This window comes from Triticum urartu, chromosome 7A (genome assembly GCF_056163025.1).
Source record: "Triticum urartu cultivar PI428250 chromosome 7A, HENAU_Tu73, whole genome shotgun sequence".
Taxonomy (NCBI): Eukaryota; Viridiplantae; Streptophyta; class Magnoliopsida; order Poales; family Poaceae; genus Triticum; species Triticum urartu.
In genome coordinates, this window is record NC_141879.1 from 734,188,971 (window position 1) to 734,210,154 (window position 21,184).

Below are 21,184 nucleotides of genomic sequence, written 5' to 3' on the forward strand. Positions count from 1 at the left end.
TACTTTGTGATGAAATTCGTGTGTCATAACATACAGCCAATTGGCGACCTGGATTTGCTTCGGACCATTAGCTGCCCATCCTTGCACAGATCATTTCTAGGCAACCTTGTAATTGACAACGCATCTTAATCAAGCATATGCAATAAATTATCACACAATTTGAATTGATTATTACATAATTTGGAGAATGAATAATTTCTAGTTCACACCGTATTACACTCACATACGTTTGACATACATCTAAGAGTTCATGCATACACATCCTCACATGACAAGCTCACAAAGAGAATCAACTTTCAACTAAGATTATGATGTGGGATTGCCCTGAGCTCCGGATATTAGAAGCCTAAGAATTTGGTCGGTCTTCGCTTGCTTCTTTCTAACTTCATCCATCTCTTGTTTGGTTTTGGTGAGGAGTGCATCTGATTGCTCTATTTGCCTCCTCATGATGTCAGTTGCATCTCGGAGTGCAGCTGCACCCTGTCTTTCAGCCAGTAGTAGAGCCTCAAGAGCTTGAATAATTGGCAACTTCAATGGGCTTGCCTCTAATTGGGAATTATGTTCGAACGTGCTTGTGGAACTTATGTGGGGGGGTATCTCGGAAGCAACATCCAAAGTTGATCTTGGGGTCGTCTGTTGTGCAATCGTAGTTTCAATTGCATCCTATTAAGTTTTAGTTACTAGACATGAGTAGGGTTGAAATAAGTTACAACGGTGAATCATGAAAAACAGACTAACTTCTGTATGGCAAATTAAACATTAAATATTTTGCATCCTACAATTAGACATGGAAAGTTATGTTTCTATACTTGAATTTGCAATAGCCGAACATAATTTAAAATGGCACGATGCATCTAGACCAATAGGGATAAGATAGACTCTTTTTAGAAAGGATTGCCTAGACTTTACGTGCTTGTACGTCTAAAACGTAGCAACACTTACCAACCTAGACCACACATTATACCTTGCTGGACATCAAATGGATGGATATTCTTTGTTGCTTGAGTTTTAAGATTTTCATATATCCGCAAAACTTCATTATGCCAGCATCATCAAACATTCATTATGCCAAGGTTTTAAACATCATCATTGGCCTATGGACATGATGCAAACTTGTTCTAACATGATAAAGAGTTTATATACAAATAATACAAGAGGGACACAGATTTACAAGATAATAGTCATGCTTCAGTCTAAGATTGTTTTGCTTCTTCAAGGTTTATACCAACAGTAAAGCAACGAATCCCATCAGAATAACAAAGTTAAGCATGCTTGAACGAGAGTAGTACTAGAATGGGTGACGCCCTGGGAAGTCCTGGTGTTGCGTGCCTCATTTTTTGGTCAAAGGTTTCCTCCATGCCATCGCCTCGGTCCTGCTCTTCTTCCCCGTCCATTGGCCTCGTCGACCGCAAGAGTGGGGACCCATTTGTCTCATTTTTCTTTTCCCCTCAGTTTTGTATACCTGGCTGCATTAACGAAGTGATGGCAATGATGGCATGTTGGAATAAGGTCTCTTCGGCATCTCTCTACATCAACGATGTTCGACCAGGCACCGATGAAGGGCCTGTAAGAGTTTGCGTCACCAAATTTGTTGACTGTCTTCGGATTTTTACAATTGATGTGCCTATCAAGGAGAGCAAATGGTTGGCTATTTGTGGAGCGACTTCGACATCTTCTTACGTGTTCTTCTACGGCATGATTTGGTTTCTCCAACTCTTGTACTAAGTGGGGTGATGCACCAACCGATGCTTCTTCAGCGTGTTTTAGATCTTTTCTCAAGCAGAGAGTGGCTATTGCGGTCTTTAAAGCCTAGTATGGCGAGGGTATTTTTAGGCGTCCCTTTCCTTTATTGTCGGTTGAGTGCAATTTTTAATCTCCGAAAGATGGTGTACAATCTGAAGGAGGCTAGTATGATTTTTAAGGTATTTATTTCTACTTGTCATTCTGTGTCTAATTGTCATTCCATTGTACTGTTTTTTTGTTTTTGTTGATAATTATCAGATCTAAGATGCCTTTTGGGTGTCTTTTTTCCAAGAAAGATAGTTTTGCTTCTTTGAGGTGACAAGTCCAAAAATATACTGTATTTGTTTGCTTGTTCCAATTGCCAACTAAAATGACATCTTTAGCCCAAAAGTAGGATTCGGTGATAATGACGGGCTATTGGGGTACTAATGATATTCTAGAGTGGATGAGTCATTTATTAGAGACCACTCAAGGAAAAAAAAGACTACATCTTTAAATTTAATCATAGATTTTTTTTTCATATCTTTGAGTCATAGGGAAGCCGTACTATTGACAGGAGTCTACCAGAGGAACAAGAGTGGAGATTGATGACCTAAAAAATCCTACACACTCCAAAAAGATACCCTAGGAATTGAGGAATTGTCATTCTTGCCAGCAAAAGGACCCCAAAACATCCCGACCTGCTTGTGTGTGCGTGTGTGTGGGGAGGGGGGGGGGGGGGGGGCTAAAGAGAGTATTTCCCAGAAGGACCCAAGATATCTGGGATGCACGGGAGGCTGCAAGCTGATCTGAATTGCCGAGTAAAGTTCAAAAATCGAGGACCATACGAAAGGTTGCCATTCTTCCCCAACTGAAGGAGGCGACCATACATGAGCTTTCTATCATTGTTGAGCACTTTGAGCTTCTATCCTCCCTCTACAACCCATCAATCTTTGATTTGAGTGAGAGAAAAAGGAACAGTAGATTTGTGATTCCACTTGGCCCCTTTTGAATTTCCCTTGAGTTCTTCCTGAAGCTTATGTCACTCTAAAGTTTGTGGGGAACCCTGGATGGTTGGAGCCATCCAAAAGCTTCCAAAGTTGTGGATTTTTTACGACCAATTATAGGTGATTGAAGCAGGTTCCAAGTTCGAGATACCAACATATGTTTCCATGCCCATCCAGAGAAACGTCATAGTCTTATGGCCAACAATAGACTGAATATTTGCGTGAAGATTAAAGTTGTTGTTTCAACATACCAACACAAAGTCAATGATATACAACACTGGATCCTTGGACATGCTATGGTCCATAATAGTAGTTGGCTAGTGGTTACTATAATCATTTGTCTGAATAGAATTGTGATAGCCTATGCAAAGAAGGTACTAAAAGTCATCCACCCAAGTGTTTACATTTATTAAAATTTCCAACCATGCAAAGAAAGTCCCCCACCTTTGAACCATAAGTCCATAGAATAGCTACCCCACCCGAGAAAACATGCACCCATGCACAACAACAAATGAGAAAGAACATACCTGATCTTTGTTCCTGTTATTCAAAGTCTGTGATATTCCACTCATTGAGAATTCATGGACATCTTTGTTTTTCAAGTAGTCGGCCCATCTCTCTGGAATAGCCATAGCCTGGCGATAGTCAAACCCTACTCCACCTTCGTCAACTGGCCGACAAAGAACTGGCATGCCTGAAACATCTTCAGCAATAATAGTTGCTTCTGGCAGGACTTTGTGTATTAAATGGTTAGCCAGCATCATGTAAATGATTGCATCTACATTGGTATCCAAACCAAAATACTCCTTGTAATTTCCAGTGAATGACGTATTGATTCCATGGTGATTGTATAGCATGGATGTAACCCCATCAAATCTGAAGCCATCAAACATGAATTCGTCCATCCAATATCTCAGATTGGAAAGAAGAAATCTTAAGACCTCCCAATTGGTATAGTTGAACAGCCGGCTATCCCACAGTTTATGATAGCCCCTGTCTCCTGTGTAGAAATATGACTCTTGTGCGCTTTGACCAACATCATAGCCATTTAGACCATCTGTCACATTTTTGCTTGCATGGCCGTGGACAACATCCATTAGAACACGCAATCCTAAACTATGTGCCTTGTCAACAAGATATTTGAGGTCCTCTGGAGTGCCTGATTTGCTGCTAACCGCGAAGAAATTCGTCACATGATACCCAAAAGAAGCATAGTAGGAATGTTCCATGATTGCCATTAGCTGGACCGTGTTATAGTTTTTCGCCCTTATACGTGGTAACACATTGTCTGCAAATTCTCTGTATACTTCAGGCTTTTCACCACTCATCCCCACATGCGCCTCATAGATACGTGGTGTATCAGGCTTTCGAGGTCGAGGATGCTTAAACACATACCTGCAAAACAAAGATAAAAATATCATGTCACCGCATTATTTTATTTTATCTTATTTGGGTTTTACTTAATTTCCAGCTCTCAAACTACTGAAATTAGACCTTTCACTAGTTGGTGGATCCCAATGAACACCATCGTATGGAGCTCCAAATTTAGAGGTATTAACAATTGCATAACGAATCCATGCGGGGATCCGTTCAACCCATACTCCATCATGCCTAAATCGAAATTTAACCTTGGAATTGTGAGGGATGGCAGGTCTCCCCTCGACATGAGGAATCTTGATTGACCAAACTCCAAAATTATCCTTCGTCATCATGTGCTCAAAACCATTCCAGTTGTTGAAGTCACCAACAAGTTGTGCTTCCCTTCACCATAAAGTAAAGACTTGCAAGTAAATACATATGAATCTACTAAAGATAGTGAGAAGTAAGTATTGTCAAGAAATAAGGACTAGTCAACTATGACCATGATCAGGAAAGGGAAAACTTTTTTCATATTTTCTCTGTAGTGCACCAACTTAACATCCCAGGACAGTTTCATCAGCATTTTAATGATATGCACGAGTTAACCCAGGACTATTAACAAGTAGCTGCATGGCATTAACAAGTAGGAGTAACAAGTAGCTGCATGGCAAATCACACACTTACATTGCTGCAGGGGCCCATTCCCGGTATACCGTTGCACCAGGTTCTGCGTTGATCCCAAACTTCAAATAGCCTAAGTATGTGCACATATGAAGGCCAGAGACACAGAGCTAAGTATGCGCTTTTGTGCCGTGGGCGTCACAAATTAAATACAAGCATTTCGAATGCATGAACAAGAGCTCACCTCTAGAGAATTCTTCAAGGCTACCCTCATGTTTCTCAATCAAATGTTTCTGGTAATGATACCTTCTCATCCTATAATTGAAGTGGTTCTTGAATTCGGCCAGCTTCGGGTCCAGATCGTATATGGGAAGGTGGCTGACACCATCTTCTGTTGCCACAGTTTTGTGTTCCCGCGCAGTCTCGGGAACAGAAATCTTGCTATTGGCCTTGCATATATGAATGACAGTTAGAGATGGCAGCAGATTAGAACTGAACAAGCTGCAGAGATACAACACATAATCTTGTGCTTATATCAGTTAATTATATTTACCACAAATGCAGCAATTAATTGGTTGATACATTCATCAAAGATTATGCACATTTCTGTTGAATAGCAAGTAGTACGGTTGAAATATCGCAGCAGAGATTATACTATGTATGGACCACATATATGTAAAGAAATTTGATTAAAATCACATCCACTTCTTGAAACATTTGAGACCCAAAAGGGTGTTTGATGGACGAATTCAGGTTTATTATTAGTACTAGTATTATATTTTGCACAAGAATTCCAGCGAATCTGGACAGGCAGAGAAGAAGTTTACCTTCAGTGGCCACGACCAGCGAAGCGAAGACGGCACGGGCAGCACGCTCAGCCGCACATTGCCGCCGGCGCCGCCGCCACCCTGCAGGCGACCGGTCAGCATCGTCGCATCAGAGCCGTCAAGAACTTCGCCATGGGCAAGCAGAACAGAGAACGTTAAAAGAATGAAACAGAACAGATCTCGGTGGCTCACCGAGATCCCCGGACCGGGCCGGACAGCAGCGGGATAGGAGGGGCGCGGCGGGACAGAGGGCGAGGCGGAGGAGGAGGCGAGGCAGAGCATCGTCTTCCACGGCACGGCGGGGCGCCGCGGAGCTGTCAGCGTCGGCGGAGAATGTCCGCCGGGCTCGTGGCACTGCGCGCTTTCAAGCGGCCGGAGGAGGAGCGTGGCGCCGGAGACGGAACGGGAGAGTGGAGTACAGAGTGGTAGCAACTGACGAGGGGAGGCACGAGGAAGACGAGGCGGATCTGTGGGGCCCGGTGGGCCGGGTGCCACGTGGACGGTCGGGGAGCGCCCGTGCGTAACGGGCCAGCGGTAAAGCCAGTGAAAAGGTTTGGGCCCTCGCGTGTCTCATCAGTCTGCAACTTTTTGCTAAAAAAAACAGTTTGTCATGTTTTGATGACTTTTATATAGCATTAATAAGGGAAAATGGTGTCCTTACGATTAAAATAGAAAATATCCTGTTTTAGTTACTTTGTTATTATATTATTATGCTACGCCGCCCACAAAAAGTGATTTTGCCTTTTCCCCGCAAAAAAAAGAAGTGATTTTGCCTTGAATCACTAGAAAGGGCGAGGGAAGAACGTATTAATTTTTATTTTATCTTTCTACTGAAGACCATAATTCAGTTAAGAAATATATAACTTAGTCCATCATACTTTTGTTTTCTTCAGCGGAAAGGCTAAATGCCATATATTAAGTAACACAGGCCTTTTCAAAAGAATCGGCATTATAGAAATCGAGAAGCACCCCCGTGTCATGGGGGTGCCGAACTCTTCTTACCCTTGCATCCAACGACGAAGCATCATGAGGAAAGTTCATTGCCACCATTGGATCTCCATCTAAGCGAAGTGAACTTGTTGAAACGCGGTAGCTTGTAGAGATAGCAGTAGGAAAGTCGTCGATGTAGACCATTATGATCTACGTAAAAAAACCGCCACCCTGCAGAAAAAAACGGCGGAGAAGGGCTATGGAACGCCCTAGGTCCAGCCAGCCAGACCTGAGAAACACAAATCTCACACGCTATGTGATGGGGCCAAGGCTGGCCAACCATCATCGATCAAAACTGGATCCATTGGAGTACCAAGACGCACAACAACCATGTCGTCGGCTCCATAGGACAACATGGGTGAGATAAACTTGCATAAGCAAACGCCAGACACAAAGCACCAATACGCAAAATCACATTGTCCATCTTTGCAGGACAGTGCGACCAAGACAGACTTGCTGAAGACAACACTAGACCCAAAAGAACCAAATATGGGCACACATCATCTTCCATAAGCCTCGCAACGATACAAAGAAGCGTCACCGAAGCGAGAACAAGGTGGGTGTAGAACTTGTCCATGCTGACGGCGACATCATTGTCTAGCTGCCGCGGAACTGAAAGCACTATATATGAGTTAAGTCTACATAACTCCTCTTGAGTATTGTCGATCATAGGTTCGGACAATAAAGAAATCCACCCTAGCACCCTCTACCTATATGGACATGATGTATATGTATTGTCGGCCATAGGTTAGAGTAACTCTAGCAGACCCCGCAAAAAGCTCCGACCCGAAAAATAATCGCCAAAATACGGGTCAGCGCGGAAAATCCCATCTGAACAAACCCCCTGAACGACTCCAACATGCAATTTTTTAAGGGGCACAGTAAAAAAAGTCCTCCTGATCTGCAAAAACACAGGTTTCGCCTCCGCTTCTACAGGGCCCTGCATCGCGAGAAAGCAGTTGGCCGGAGTCCAACTGCCATCGGAGCTTTCAAGCTCGTTCCAGGCCACCGCCCCGTCCGTCCCCGGCCGCCGCGTTGCTCATCCGAACCGCCGCCCCATCCGTCGCTGGCCACCACGCTGCTCATCCGGGCCGCCGCCCGTTTGTCCCCGGCGGAACTACGTGTACGCGCAGACGTGGGAGCCCGCTGCCAGCTACGCCTGCGAGACGGAGCGCCTCTCCGCCAAGGAGTCCCTCCTCCTTGCCGTGAGCCTCTCCCACCTCGCCCCCTTCCTCGCAGGACGAATGGAGCCCGGTCACACATATCTCTAACTTCCTCGTAATACAAATGCAGTGGTTCCGCCGATTTCAAAAAAGAATATTGCCGCTGTTTGCATTTGTAGTTCGAATAAATCCTTATTTTTCATACAATGTTGCAGCATCATAGTCGAAAATTGTTTTCGGAGGCCGATCTCCATGGAGGGCTCCAATTGCAAAATTCAAAAATTCGTATTTTTACATTTTATAAAATTCTGAAAAAAAATACAGATGTGCATAGAGGCATAATGTACATGTGTGTAAATTTTCAGAATGAAATACGCTGAAATGCGGGTTGTGCAAAAACAAAACAAATCTGGGGCTTTTCAACACATGATACTATTCAACCTCAAAGTACATAAATTTATTTACTTTTTTGTACAAGTTGCATTTCAAGATATTTCATCGTGTATTTTTACAAACAATTTCACCCTTGTATACTTGCGCGTATTTTTCTACAGCTTTATTTGAAACCGGAAAGTTTGATTTTTTTTCAAAAATAAAGGGCTCGATGGAGGCCGGTCACCAAAACGCCCTACTCTGTCATAGTGCATTCCAATGTATACAATTTAGATTTTTTGGATTTCTTAACTTACAAATATACTCTCAATTATTATTTGAAATAGAGAGCTTATTGGAGCTCGGGACCGAAAAAAGTCGCACTCGTGTGTTTCCAGCCGAATATACTGTTTTTGGTTTGACACTAGTTCTGAAAAAGCTAGAAAAAAGCAAGCGCATAATTTTTTTTGCTTGTTCCTTTGATGTAAGGCTAGGCTGCACCACAGCCAAAAACATTTAACGCTCTCGTTCGTTTACTTGTGAGATGATCTTCAATCTTTTCACTCGAGTCTCAGGAGGGCCGGGTGTGTCATGTGACAGATTATTACTGCGAAGATGTTTATTTATGGTGGGGTTTTGGGTGGGCCAAAGGTGTCGGAGTTCTACGTGGCTGATGTCCTTGCTAGCCAAACAAGGTTTGCTTTTAATAAACACTCAACTTAGCAAAAAATCCAATGAAAAGAGTGGCTTTTGCACCAACTGTTTGTTTTCCCTTGGTCCATCTCATGGTGATGCAGTTTCTGTTGGGCACTTTTAGATTGTGGCTGCTCGTGTCATCATCCGTCTAAAGCTTACAAACAACGCAGATGAACAGACAGCAAGCCATGTCCATCTTGTCTCCGCTTCATAGTTCTTACACCCACACCTCCGGATGGCAAAAAAAAAACCTTTGTTGTATGCAAGTTGCCTGAAATTTGAATTCGGTTCATTCGATTCAAGAGAGAGAAGAGGAGGCGCACCTGGAGGGAGGGCCCGGAGCTACCCAAAGATATGGAAGATGTCCAGAGTTGGGGGTTTAGATGGATGGCCAAGGATGGCAGCAGGACAGGGCGGCAAGGCGCACGCTGGAGCACCGCCAGCAGCAGCAGGTGACATACAACAGGCAGTTGGGCCAACGGGTGGATAAGAGGAGGGAGAAGAAGGCTGGAGGTAGGAGAAAGCACATCGCCGTTCGATTCAGATCGGACGGCTCAAAAAACCGACTCGGAAATATTCTTGAGGCAATGGTAGTAAACACTTCACTATCTGCTCCAACGGGTCATGCCATAATAACAGTGTGACAATGATGACAACTGAGCAAGACCTGACGCCTCATCGACGAAACATCTATTAATCCTTTTATATCTTAGTCTGTACATTACAGAAGAAGATATTCATCCAAAAGGTTTATGAATGATGATGTATGAAACCTGTCATGGCCATCCTTCTCTTTGCTGTAGTAATCCTGCTATACTGTTCAATATGTGAGATTCGATGTCATCAGCAGCTGAAATAGTCAGCCAAAAAATCGCTAGCTCGATTCGCCGTGTCATGGGGTGATTGACACATATCTTTCTTCTGCAAGCACTGCCTCCCGGATTCATCAAGAATTTAGGTGATCTGATTACTGCCTTTCAGGCTTAGCAGTCCTGAAGATCCAGAGCAGCCAGCGCTTCAGTTCGAAAGGAATTCAATGCTGCAGTGCAGACCGGGGTTCGATCCTGATCCTCCTCACTCCTTTGTGATCCACCTGTGTCCCCGGATCTCGTACCCGCCCAGCCCATGGTCGCTGGTCTCGCCGCTGGTCCCCACGCCCGACCTCCTGCGCTGCTGCCTCCGCGCTCTCTTGGGGCCGCTGTTGTCGCTGAGGCTCCCGTTCAGTAGCGGGTCATCGATCCCACTGATCACCCTGTGCAAGGATCGCGGCGAGTCGATGCAGCTGTCGTCGTTCGTTCTCTTGTCTTTATCGTGCTTCTTCATGTTCTGGGATATCTGGTGGATCTTCTCGTTGATCGGCTCCACCGCGTGGTTCACGGTGAACTTCAAGTCATTCACAATCTGCAAGGTTCAGTCAGATAAGGTGTTTCAGGTTTAGCTACAGTTGGTCAAAATGAAACTTGGGCTGAAGGGGGTAACAGAACAAATAACATATTTTCCTTACATATTCGCCTCCTCCAAGTACAACATCACGGACGCTTTCTTTTATGGCAGTGGAGCATCTGACGTGATCATCTGGCTGGGGAAGCCTAATCTTGGTTGGGCGCTCGCTATCTTTAACTTCGTCTGGATCTAGAGGGCAGTCAACTGAAGCATAGTCTCCCAGAACTGAAACATCTCCGATGTAACGATCGCCCATTAGCTCGTATGGCTTGGCAGGGAAGACGTACAGGTGAATAACAGCAGCAAAACCCATCTGTATTCAATGATAAAAAATAACTTCGGTTACTTTGTTTCATTTTCAATGGAAAATGGGACAGGGCTGAGGCCTATTGATCTAAATATAAATATTACTTCGTTAGGATTATTGCAAAATTGAGAATGCAAGCATGCTTAAACAAGGATTTGTCAGCATCACGCAAGGAACTGAAATGGTATAATCAGGAACATGTCACCACCTCTATGCAGATGATAAAGTCCTGAATGCTGGACTTGAACTGCAACTCTTGAGCTATAGGGCCTCTCAACAAGCCCCAGCTGGAGAGCAACGCTATTGCCACACCTTGCCACCATGTTAAGAACACAATAGACTTGAATGTCAGAAACTTCGCTAGGGGCTTTATATGGGCTAGCTCGTCCTTTATGACGGCGTAAAATTGAACGAGACAGTATAAGGCCCATGACTGACTGAAATTGAGAGCCATGGCAGTGTAAGAGTACCTGGTAAATAAGATAGCAATTCGTAAGTAGGAAGAGAATGCATTTAAAGTCTGAAGCTACTGGATCATCAGATGCACGAACAGGTTTTCCGATCCTACCACATGCCCACAGAACTAGTTCATCAGTAGCAAGAAAATGTTTTTTAACTAAACATCATTAGACGCATGAGTAGGTTCCATGATACTAGCAGTACATATGAAAGCAGAGGCGAGGAAAAACAGGTAAACTTACTGTTAGTTATGTTGGTAAACCAAAGATAGCATAAATGTGCTCCATATTTCCCATGCAGCTTGTAAGATTCATTTATAAGTGCTAACCAGCAAAAGTTGATGCCAAAAAATCAAGCCATTCATTGAAATTTGTATTAAATTCGACAAATATATGGTAACATAATGTTCCAAGTTGTAACTGAATGACAGCTGCAGGACAACTAAATCTAGGATACATGGTTTGATATACCATACAACCTTCTCATGAATATCAACACAGACCATGAATGTCACTAGAATAAAGACTTGTCAACAAAATGGTACGACCTCGGTTTTCTTTTACCTGTCATTTTGGACACTAAAAATGTCTCCAGTAAACGGCTTTGATGACGGTTATTTCAGATTATTAATGTCATTTTTACTATTTAAAATAAAATGAGACTAAAGTTTGTTTTAATGAAAAAAAATCAAGCAATATGTTTTACACGTGGCATATCCAAACACTTGTGTGTATATTAAGTCATTTACTGAGCATCGCAGTCTAAAACATCATTTGAAAAGAGCAGAGGTAGTAGTACAATAGCAGTATAGCTGAATGAGACGAGTTCATTATAAGTCATTTACTGAGCGTCGCAATCTAAAACATCATTTGCAAAGAGCAGAGCAGTATAGGTTAATGAGACGAGTTCATGCAAGGATTGTTGAGTGAAAAAAACATGAGGTTGCTTCATCAGTATGTATCTTACCCACAGCTCCATTTAAACTCTCCTTCGCAGTACACCCCAAAGGATTCAAGAATCACCGCAAGAAGAGCACATATTGTCTTTATTATCATCTATCCAAGAAAAAGGAGGACATATTATTTTGATTTTCCATCAGATGCTGCAAAATCAAATGGAATGGGGGAGCTAAAGAGTGGCTTACATATTGGACAAGCCCAAACTTAACTACCAAGTAGAACCATTCGCCAACGGGCCATGGGTTCAACATGTAATTCATCGGAAAAGGGTGGTTCACATGTCGTTCTTCGGATGCATTGCCTAAAAGTGGTGCATCAGAACCTGAACTGCCCTCCTTCTTCAGAAATTCAATCGTCCTATCCTCTCCACCTAGCATGAACAAGATTACATTATAAGGAAGGGCAGAGACATGGATGATAGCGTTGCAATGCTAGACAGTCGCGTACCTAAGCACGCAACTAGATACCGCCCGAAACAGTACATGGCAAATGCCTCGTATCCGTCTCGCAGAATCTCAATATCTACACCAATTGTTGGATTCACCAATGATATATACTGCAACAGTGGAATAAGAAACAAGAGTTAACGGCTGGATCGACCTCAACCAGCCAACAACACTGTGGCCGCACACTTGAACAAGACATGGCATAGCACCTTACCGACTCGATTGCATATATCGGCACCATCAGAACGACACCGACGAGGAACTTCTGCTCCTGGAAAAGAAGAAATGCAGCAGCGGTGAGTCCAAAAACAAATACAGCTCCAGCGACAATTCACCCTGCTGTATGGAAAATAAGAAATTCAACACCGACTGATCATAGCGACCAACAGAACAGACCTCTGGGTTCTTGTAGGCCGAGAGGTGGTTCAAGAGCAAGTAGATGGACAGCGAGACCGAGACGACGACGAAGAGCCCCGAGATGATGGTGGCCCAGACAGGCAGTGAGTAGCTCCGGAGCACCAGGAGCAATTTGTCGGCCAATTCAATTGCCATTGCCATCGGCCCTGTCTGTCCCGCCGCTTGTCTGTACTCAAGCTGATGCGGCCTCCTCTCTTGCGCTTTCGCCCGCACACTCGCGACCGGGATTCACCGTTCCAGGTTGCGGTTCATAGAGCATCATAATATCAGGAATTTGATCTTGGAAATGAAACAAACAATCCCAGTGATGCAGACTGATACTGAGGTCCGTTTGGGTGAGACCGAAAAAGCAGAGTGGGCTGCCCTGTTTTTGTCCCTTATATTCCTCCGCCCGCCTAATAATATTCGGCGGGATTCCTTGAGCCCCTGCAGGCAAGCAGAATTTTAAACGGCGTCCACACGAGGCGGCAAGCGCTCCGCTAGATCGGAAGGGAGGAAAATAAATGAGCTCGTAATCGTGGAAAACGAAGCGGCGCCCGGCCGAATTGGCGTCGGAGGAACGCGGGTGGATCGGGCAATGCCCCGCGAATCCGGGGCGGGCGGCGACGGTCGAATCGGGCTCCATGGACGGGGCGGGGCGGGGGATGGGAGGGCGAGGGAGAAGGGGGAAGGGGCGCGTACCTCTGACGGAAGGATTGCGGGGGATCTGCGGTCCGCAGCCGGCCCGCCGTTGAGGGAGGGGTCGACGACGACGATGAGAGGGTTAGGTCAGGTCAGGATAGATGAGACAAGAGGAGAGGAGAGGAGAAGGTTAGGTGCTCCAATCCTCCCGTATTTTCTCTCATCAGACAGAGACGCGCAGGTTATGGACAGGCGACCTGACCTGACAAGCATCCGCATCACACCACATGGTTTTTTTCCGTTCCTTCTATGGTTGTTTAACGTTCTTTTTTCATTTAAAAGGCGGATCAGTTCACAAACATCAAATGGGATGTCAGGACGAGTAGCACAAGCTAGATACATAACTGAACCAATCACTTGGGAATATCTCAATTGATCTACAGTTGTGCCTTCTAATTTTCGAATCCACACGCTAGGATCATACGGTGTTGCAGAAGGTTTGCAGTCCGAATATCTAAATCGACTCAAAATCTTCTCAATATAGTGGGATTGCAAAAGTGTAATTCCGTCCTCATTATCTCTCAGTAGCTTGATGTTTAAGATAACATCAGCCACACCCAAGTCTTTCATCTCAAAGTTATGAGATAGAAAAAAGCATTGACCTCCTTAATGACTTTGAGGTGGGTCTCAAATATCAGTATGTCATCGACATACAGATAAAGTATAACTCATTTGCCCCCACCATAGCGACAGTATACACATTTGTCAGCTTCATTAACAACAAAGCTAGCAGATGTCAAAGTGTTATTGAACTTCTCGTTCCATTGCTTAGGCACTTGTTTTAGGCCATACAAAGATTTCAATAGCTTGCACACCTTTCTTTCCCGACCATTTACTACAAAGCCATCTGGCTGTTGCACGTAAATTTCCTCGTCTAACTCCTCATTAAGGAAAGCCGTCTTAACGTCCATCTGATGAACAAGAAGACCATGTGAGGCGAGATTAACACTTGAATGGCTGTTAGTGTAGCCACAAATGAGTAAGTATCAAAGAAATCTTCTTCTCCCATTTGGGTATAACCCTTGGCCACAAGCCTAGCCTTGTACTTCTCAACAGTACCATCAAGCATAAGCTTTCTTTTGAACACTCACTTACATCCCAATGGTTGGCAACCATAAGGATGATCGGTGATCTCCCATGTCCCGTTAGCCAATATGAAATCCATCTATCTATGGACCGCATCCTTCTAGTAGTCAGCATCCGGAAATGCATAAACTTTTGAAATGGAACTGAGAGTGTCATCATCCACAAGGTACACGAGGAAATCATCACCAAAAGACATTGCAGTCCTCTGTCTCTTGCTCATAACAGGAGCTTCCTCGCCATCATCCGTTGAACTTTCATCACTTTTGTGTTCATAATATTCCATCGGAATGGCAGGTCAAAGAGTCTCATGAGATTCCAGTCTAAAAGTGCTTTGCACATCTCTAATGGGGAAAAAATATCCTCAAAGAATGTATTGTCTTTAGATTTCATGATCGTACCGACCTTCACATTGTGTACATCCGATTTCACCACTAGAAACATATAGCCAACGCTATGCGTGGCATAACCCAGAAAAACGCAGTCTTTGGTCCCAACTTACGCTTTTTGGTTATCGGCGCGTTGACTTTCATCAAATAGCTCCAAGTGCGCAAGTAAGAGAGTGTGGTTCTTTTCTTTTCTTATTGCTCATAGTGTAGTGCGCAAGGATTTGGATATGAGGGTGATGGCTGCGCACACGGAGAAACGAGGGGTGACTGAGCGCTGACATATAGGGGGGCAATGTAAAGACCGGTTTGTAGATGCTCTGAGCTGAATCAATCGTAGCCTGTAACCGATGACTGTGTGAAAGATGGGTCGGAAAGAGACTCAACGCCAACCCTAAAATGCTGTTATACCCTACCGCCATGGTTCCTGGCGGTAGCAAAAGGGTCAGATCTCGAAAAAAATTCAAACTAGGGTCATATCTCGAATAGGTTTCAAAAATGGGTCAAAACAGAAATTTAGCCGGGGTTGGTGGGTTGGTTGGTCAGGCTGAGGAGTGACACTTCAATCGAATTACTAATCCAGTTAATCCACCTTTTCTTTTCCAGATCTTTGCAAGGAAATTCGAATCTCTGGCAAGTTCACAAACCACCATCTGCTACCACCCACACATCTGCACGTTCACCACCGTTCACATCTGCATGTTGGCTTCTTCGGATCACACCCCTTCCATTCAAATTTTGTAAGGCAGGCATGCAAGGGAAGGGAATCAACGGAGAACGCTGCAAACATGCCCACTGCAAACATGCCCACATGTCTCAGGTTCCTGCTACTACAAGGTCACTGCAAGTCAAAGTGACACCACCAATAAGTCCATCCACAAGGGAGAAAAAAAAACGTTCACAAATCTAGGACCACTTTGTACTACTAGCTAGCACTGCCAACCTGCCCGGACAAGCCATCCATGCCGAATTTGAATTTGAATTTGAATTCGAATTCCAACGGTAACCGGTAGAGATTTTGCTGCCAGGGCACATTGTGAGGGGGCGAACCCTGTTAATTTTCCTTGGCATTCCAGATCTTGCAATAGTAGAATCATATCTACAGGCTTGGCAGGTACTACACGAATTACAATGCCTTGCTAGTTACTACTACCAGTACAAGTTTTCCCAAAGTCAAAGCAAGGGCAAGTACACTGCAAACATGCCCAGATTCCTCCTACTTACTGCTAGTCAAAGTTCAAAATTCTGAGACAAGCTCCCCATGCTAAATTTGAATTCAAACCCAAATTTGAATTCTGGGACCATTATTTGCAGACTTTGCTACCAGGAAATTCAAAGATGCTGAACAGGGAGTTCAAATTTGGCATCAAATAGTACTGCTTACGTACAAGTTTTCCCACAAGTCAAACAAGTTCACACATCCATCTTCACTTCAGATCTTCCCTCCCCCTTTCATTTAAATTTTCAGTACAACTCAGCCACATGTTTCAGGTTCCTCCTACTCTACATCCATCTTCACATCAAGTCAAATTTCAAATTCTGGGGCCCAAGAATACTTGCTACCAGGACAAGATCAATAATCAAAGATGCTCAACAGGACATATACTGAACAGGAAATTCAATTAATGTTTATTTGCAAGTTGTTTTGCAGGTAGGTGTCATCATCGCACAACAAATCCAAGAATTAAATACACAAACACATTCCAACACATGTAATTGGAACACACACACACAAACTCAACTCAACTCGGACCGGATCGATGTTAAGTTATACCGAGAGAGCAGTAGCAGTAAAAACGCACGCGACACGGCCAACAGCGAACGTTGGTCTCCCTTCTTCCTTGGTGTAAATCTCATCAGAACAGAGCACCTCAATGTACACCACCACCTCTTCCTCTTCTTTAGCTCGCCATCTTTTTAGCAATTGTCACAGACACGGTGATGTAAGTTGTCGGTCGGTCAGGCCTTCCTCGCGTCGAGCAGGAAGGCGGCGGGCTCCGACTTGGCGGCGCACCCGTACTTGAAGGTGCTGTACTTGCGGTGCACCCCGGTGAGCTTCCCGCGCGGCGCCCCCTGGTGCAGCTCCACCATCATTGTGCTGCAGTCCCTGCAAACCAGTGAGCCAAACAACTGTGAGTACAAAGGCATCACTCACTCACTGAAAGCTAGTTGGTCTGAATGAAAGACACTGTGTTTCCATACATGAGCTGTTCTTCAGAGTATTTTGTGTGCAGCTCACAGCACTTGTTCCAGGACATGCACCCGTTGAGCGTGCATTGCGCGGTGAAGATGGCCGCCGCCGCCAGCATCGACGGCTGGAACTTGAGCATCTTGTAGTCGACCAGGCTGAGCTCGATTAGGAAGAAGGAGAGCAGCTCCAGCTGATTCACAAGACGGCACCATTTGTGTCAGACAAGCAATGCACACATACAAAACAGAGCAATGATCCAAGGTGAGCTGTGATCTTACCTTCTTGTCAGACCCTGCTGCCTTGAGGAATCTTCTCATGAAGCAATATGGAGTAGGGACTGACATGTTGAATTCAAGCCTGTCAACAATCATCCTCTCCTGCAGAATTATCACATCCTAGTGTCAATTCTCTGAAGACAAAACAAGAACTCGTACCAATCGAATCGACAAAAGGTATACAACGTATAGCAGGATCGTTACCATGTCAAGAATGTCTTCCCGGGAGTAGGCGCGATCGCAGATGAGGATCAGATCCTCCACGACTGGCACACTGACCTCCTCATACTTGCATGCCAGCAGCATGGCTGTCACGCCCACCAGCTGGAGCTTCTTCCTGGCGACGTTCTCCCTGGCCAGGTATCTGTCGATGATGTTTACAGTAAGGAAAAGGGTCTCCCCCAGTAGCTCAAGCTTGTAATGGACCTGCATTGGACAATGAAACATTGGGGTTTCTAAGAACTTTCCATTCCAGAGCATGCTAAGATAAGACTACTTTGCCGAATCCATCGAGCATCGAACGGAATCCTTACCTCAATCAGCCAGTCAATCAGAATGCCGCGCATTTTCTCATTGATGTCAGATTGGTGTGCCATGTAGGTGGGGGACACACAGCTCAGCTCCTACAGCACAAAGAATTTGGCAATGAGACTATTACTACCATAACAGGTCAGGTACACAACTCTGTAGATAACTTGACCGGGGTTCCAAGCAGGGTTCCAAGCAGATAAGTTACCTCGGTCCTTCTGTAGAAGCTGTAAATTTCATCCACATATTCGACAACCGCAAGGGAGTTGCCGACGTCACAGCTGTCGATGTCAGGCATTTCCTCCTCTTCGGTGTCCTCCATGTCGATCTCCTTGAGCTCATTGGTCATCTGGAGTAACAACAAAGCATGGACGATGAGCGATGAAAACACCAAAATGGTAGATAGCTCGTGCTGATCGTGCAATGCTAGTTGTGTTATTCTGCTTACCATCTCATCAAGGTCATCATCTGAAGCCTTGCTGCACTCCATGTCTGAAGGAGCATTGAATGCAGTGTCAGCGTTCCTCTTCTGCCTCTCACTGCCAATTGGTGCCTGCCAAAATAAATTCAAATCCTTGAGTTGACAGTTACCTATTTTGCTCAGATTCTTGGTTCAAACAAGGCAAGTAAAATAATCTGACCAAAATCTGAGTGCAAAAGATGGAAAATCTACAGCCAATTGAACCTACATTGATATCATTCCATATATAAAAGAGAGCACCCAGTTCAGTTAGATAAGATATACTACTACTTGCCTAAATCTGCTAGAACTATATTAAACCTACATTAATGATATGCCATATAGTACAAGATTTGGCATGCTCAAATCTCTGAAGTTTTTTACTGTGTGCAAATCTGCAGATTCAGGTGTAGTAATTCAAACCATACGCAATTGCACATTTGTGTGCGCAAATCTGAATATCTAACTGATAGCAAACACAGAGTGCATTCAGGATCCACTCCCCAGCATCTAAATTCACCCAACAAGTCGTAAAATTTGCACAATTGGAAAGTACAGAGATAAGAACAGCAATGCACACCCAAGACAGTATCAAAACAGCAAGGATTTTAATTGCCCATACCAGCGGGGCGTTTGCAGGCTGCGTTTGCTGCAGGATGGCGGCGAATTTCCTGGTCACCGGCCGGTGGCCGACGGCGCCAGGCTGGCTCTTGGCACCGGCGGCGGCGGGTTTTCTGAAACATGGAAACAAACTCGGAGCGATTAGAGATCCAGCTCTGAATCAAACTGGAGTTCGAAATTCTGCCATGGATCGGTGGGATCGGTGGATTGCTCACTCTTGCAAGCCCCTCTTGCTGACGGCTTGGGGCTGGTGAGGGGCGCCGAGAATGTTCTTGATGTCCCTCAGGGCCCTGCGGTTGGTGTTCGCCGCCGCCTCCGACGCGAGCTTGACGCCCTCCATGGCCGCGCCGCGGTGGTTCTCGGATCTCATGTTCTCCATTGCTGACGGAAGAGGAAACCTGCAGCAAGAGGGCAATCCAAATTCAGAAACAGGGGAAACGCATCCGCAGAAGAACTTTGAAAAAGCGGGATCTTTTGGTTCGAATCGCTGCCGATTTCTCATCGGGCGCGTGGGACGAGCCAAGAACTCTGGATTTGGCCAAGAAAGCGATGGGAAACCTCGCGAATCCGAAACCCAAACGAGCAAGAACGCCCTACTAGACTAGCCACGCTTCAGGACCCTCTGCTCTGGCACGGGAGATCCAGGAAGAAACCCCGCACGCGCCGAACCAAAAAAGGGAAGTTTGAGCAGCTGGAACTCTACCAGCACAGACCGCGCTGCCAAGAATCTGTTGCTCCAATTCGACGCAAGAACAACCGGGACCTCCAAAGATCCGCCCCAAGAACGCCAAAGAACCTACGCCGCGAGCCGCCCCGACGCAATCGCGCGCTCTGAGCTAGCGCCTCCCCCCGAATTCATCCATCCAGGCCGGAGATCCGAGGGGGGCAGCACCAAATCCGGCAAGAAACCCTCAAGAAACCCACCAAAGAACCCCATCCCCTCAAGAACAAGAAACGACCCCTCAACCCCGTTCAAGAACGCATCCATCCATCCAAGAAACGACCGTGACGGACCTCGTTGCTCGGCGACGGCGAGGGAGGGGAGGGGGAGAAGGGGGAGCTGCCGCCGCCTCTCTCTCCCAGGCTCTAGGTCGAGGGAGGGAGTAGCTCGCCGCTGCGGCTGGTGCAGGGGAGGAGCGGAGCGGGGAGAGCGTAGGAGAGAGACGGGCGGATGGGGATTGGGATCGGGGGGAGGCAGGGGCGAGATAAAATAGGGGGCCTGCCTGAGCCGGAGCCGCGTTCGAACCCCAACGGTCGTGGGATCCGGGCCGTCGGATGCTGATCCGACGGCCGGGGAAACGTGTGGGCTGGCCTTAACGGCTAGGGGGTTCCATGTGCTTTCAAAACGGGCTTTATTATCTTCCCTTCTTGTGAATGTGGCGTCAGCTTTAAGATAGATGGAGATAGATTTAGGTGCCCATGTTTGTTTCTTTCTCCTTTTACTCGAGCCACTGGGATTTTTCGCAGGCGTGGTTTGTATTTGGTGCGCGGACGGAAATGCGCAGCGCGGTGCGGCGTGTGGTGGGGCGGCGTGGCATGTGGGATGGGACCAAAGGACGTTGGGTGGTTTTCGTTTGCCCCGTGATGCGTCTGGCATTCGACCGTCGGAGGGTTGACATGTACCGTAGTAGATAGACAGGGTGCCATGTTTGTTTCATTTTTTTATTTAATTATTGGAATTACTGGGATTTCGTATGTGTAGTTTGTATTCGGTGCGCGGGGCGGCGCGGCGTGGGGTTTCGTGGCGTGTGGGATGAGACCAAGGGACGGCGGGCGGTTTGTTGTACTCTCGGGTGGGTCTCGGATTTGACCGTTGAAGGGTTGCCACGTAGTGCAGTAGATAGATAGGGTGCCATTTTTGTTTCCTTATTCTTTTATATAATTATTTGAATTACTGGGATTTCATAGATGTACTTTGTATTCGGTGCGCCTAGGGGGGGGGGGGGGGGGGGCACGGCCCGACGTGGCGTGTTGGATGAGAACATGAGACCGTGTGGTTTGTTTTACCCTGTGATGAGTCTATGATTTGACTGTTGGAGGGTTGCCACGCCGTGGATAGATAGGGTGCCATGTTTGTTTCCTTATTCTTTTTGTTTAATTATTAAAATTACTTGGATTTCATAGGTGTAGTTTGTATTCAGTGTGCGCACTGAACCATCGGGCGCGGCACG

General features: G+C 45.6%; 3 protein-coding genes across 9 annotated transcripts; all 3 read right to left on the reverse strand.

The window, feature by feature from the left end:
- Positions 1-147: 147 nt before the first annotated feature.
- On the reverse strand, positions 148-5,986 carry LOC125525763 (1,4-alpha-glucan-branching enzyme, chloroplastic/amyloplastic-like). 7 transcript variants are annotated; one of them, XM_048690772.2, is made up of 7 exons: positions 5,729-5,984; positions 5,537-5,617; positions 4,954-5,158; positions 4,773-4,842; positions 4,224-4,490; positions 3,257-4,124; positions 148-663 (listed from the first exon to the last, which is right to left on the reverse strand). In XM_048690772.2, exons 1-7 carry the CDS (start codon positions 5,816-5,818, stop codon positions 307-309), a joined length of 1,938 nt encoding a protein of 645 aa, XP_048546729.2. In that variant the 5' UTR covers positions 5,819-5,984; the 3' UTR covers positions 148-306. The 7 variants fall into 7 exon arrangements, with proteins under 7 accessions (XP_048546729.2, XP_087394285.1, XP_048546728.2 ...); XM_087538159.1 differs by having other exon boundaries at positions 148-633; positions 5,537-5,986; XM_048690771.2 differs by having other exon boundaries at positions 5,537-5,985.
- A 3,434-nt stretch (positions 5,987-9,420) lies between these two features.
- Positions 9,421-13,631, reverse strand: LAZ1 (organic solute transporter ostalpha protein (DUF300)). The gene is made up of 9 exons (XM_048685036.2): positions 13,470-13,631; positions 12,768-13,214; positions 12,586-12,642; positions 12,373-12,481; positions 12,111-12,295; positions 11,933-12,021; positions 10,716-10,977; positions 10,262-10,513; positions 9,421-10,158 (listed from the first exon to the last, which is right to left on the reverse strand). Exons 2-9 carry the CDS (start codon positions 12,927-12,929, stop codon positions 9,832-9,834), a joined length of 1,443 nt encoding a protein of 480 aa, XP_048540993.1. The 5' UTR covers positions 12,930-13,214; positions 13,470-13,631; the 3' UTR covers positions 9,421-9,831.
- A 2,910-nt stretch (positions 13,632-16,541) lies between these two features.
- LOC125524413 (cyclin-B2-2) lies at positions 16,542-20,208 on the reverse strand. The gene is made up of 10 exons (XM_048689465.2): positions 20,028-20,208; positions 19,229-19,411; positions 19,015-19,126; positions 18,381-18,485; positions 18,141-18,281; positions 17,938-18,027; positions 17,609-17,830; positions 17,408-17,506; positions 17,141-17,319; positions 16,542-17,045 (listed from the first exon to the last, which is right to left on the reverse strand). The coding sequence occupies exons 2-10, from the start codon at positions 19,390-19,392 to the stop codon at positions 16,898-16,900; spliced, it is 1,260 nt and encodes a 419-aa protein (XP_048545422.1). The 5' UTR covers positions 19,393-19,411; positions 20,028-20,208; the 3' UTR covers positions 16,542-16,897.
- Between the last annotated feature and the right edge of the window lie 976 nt (positions 20,209-21,184).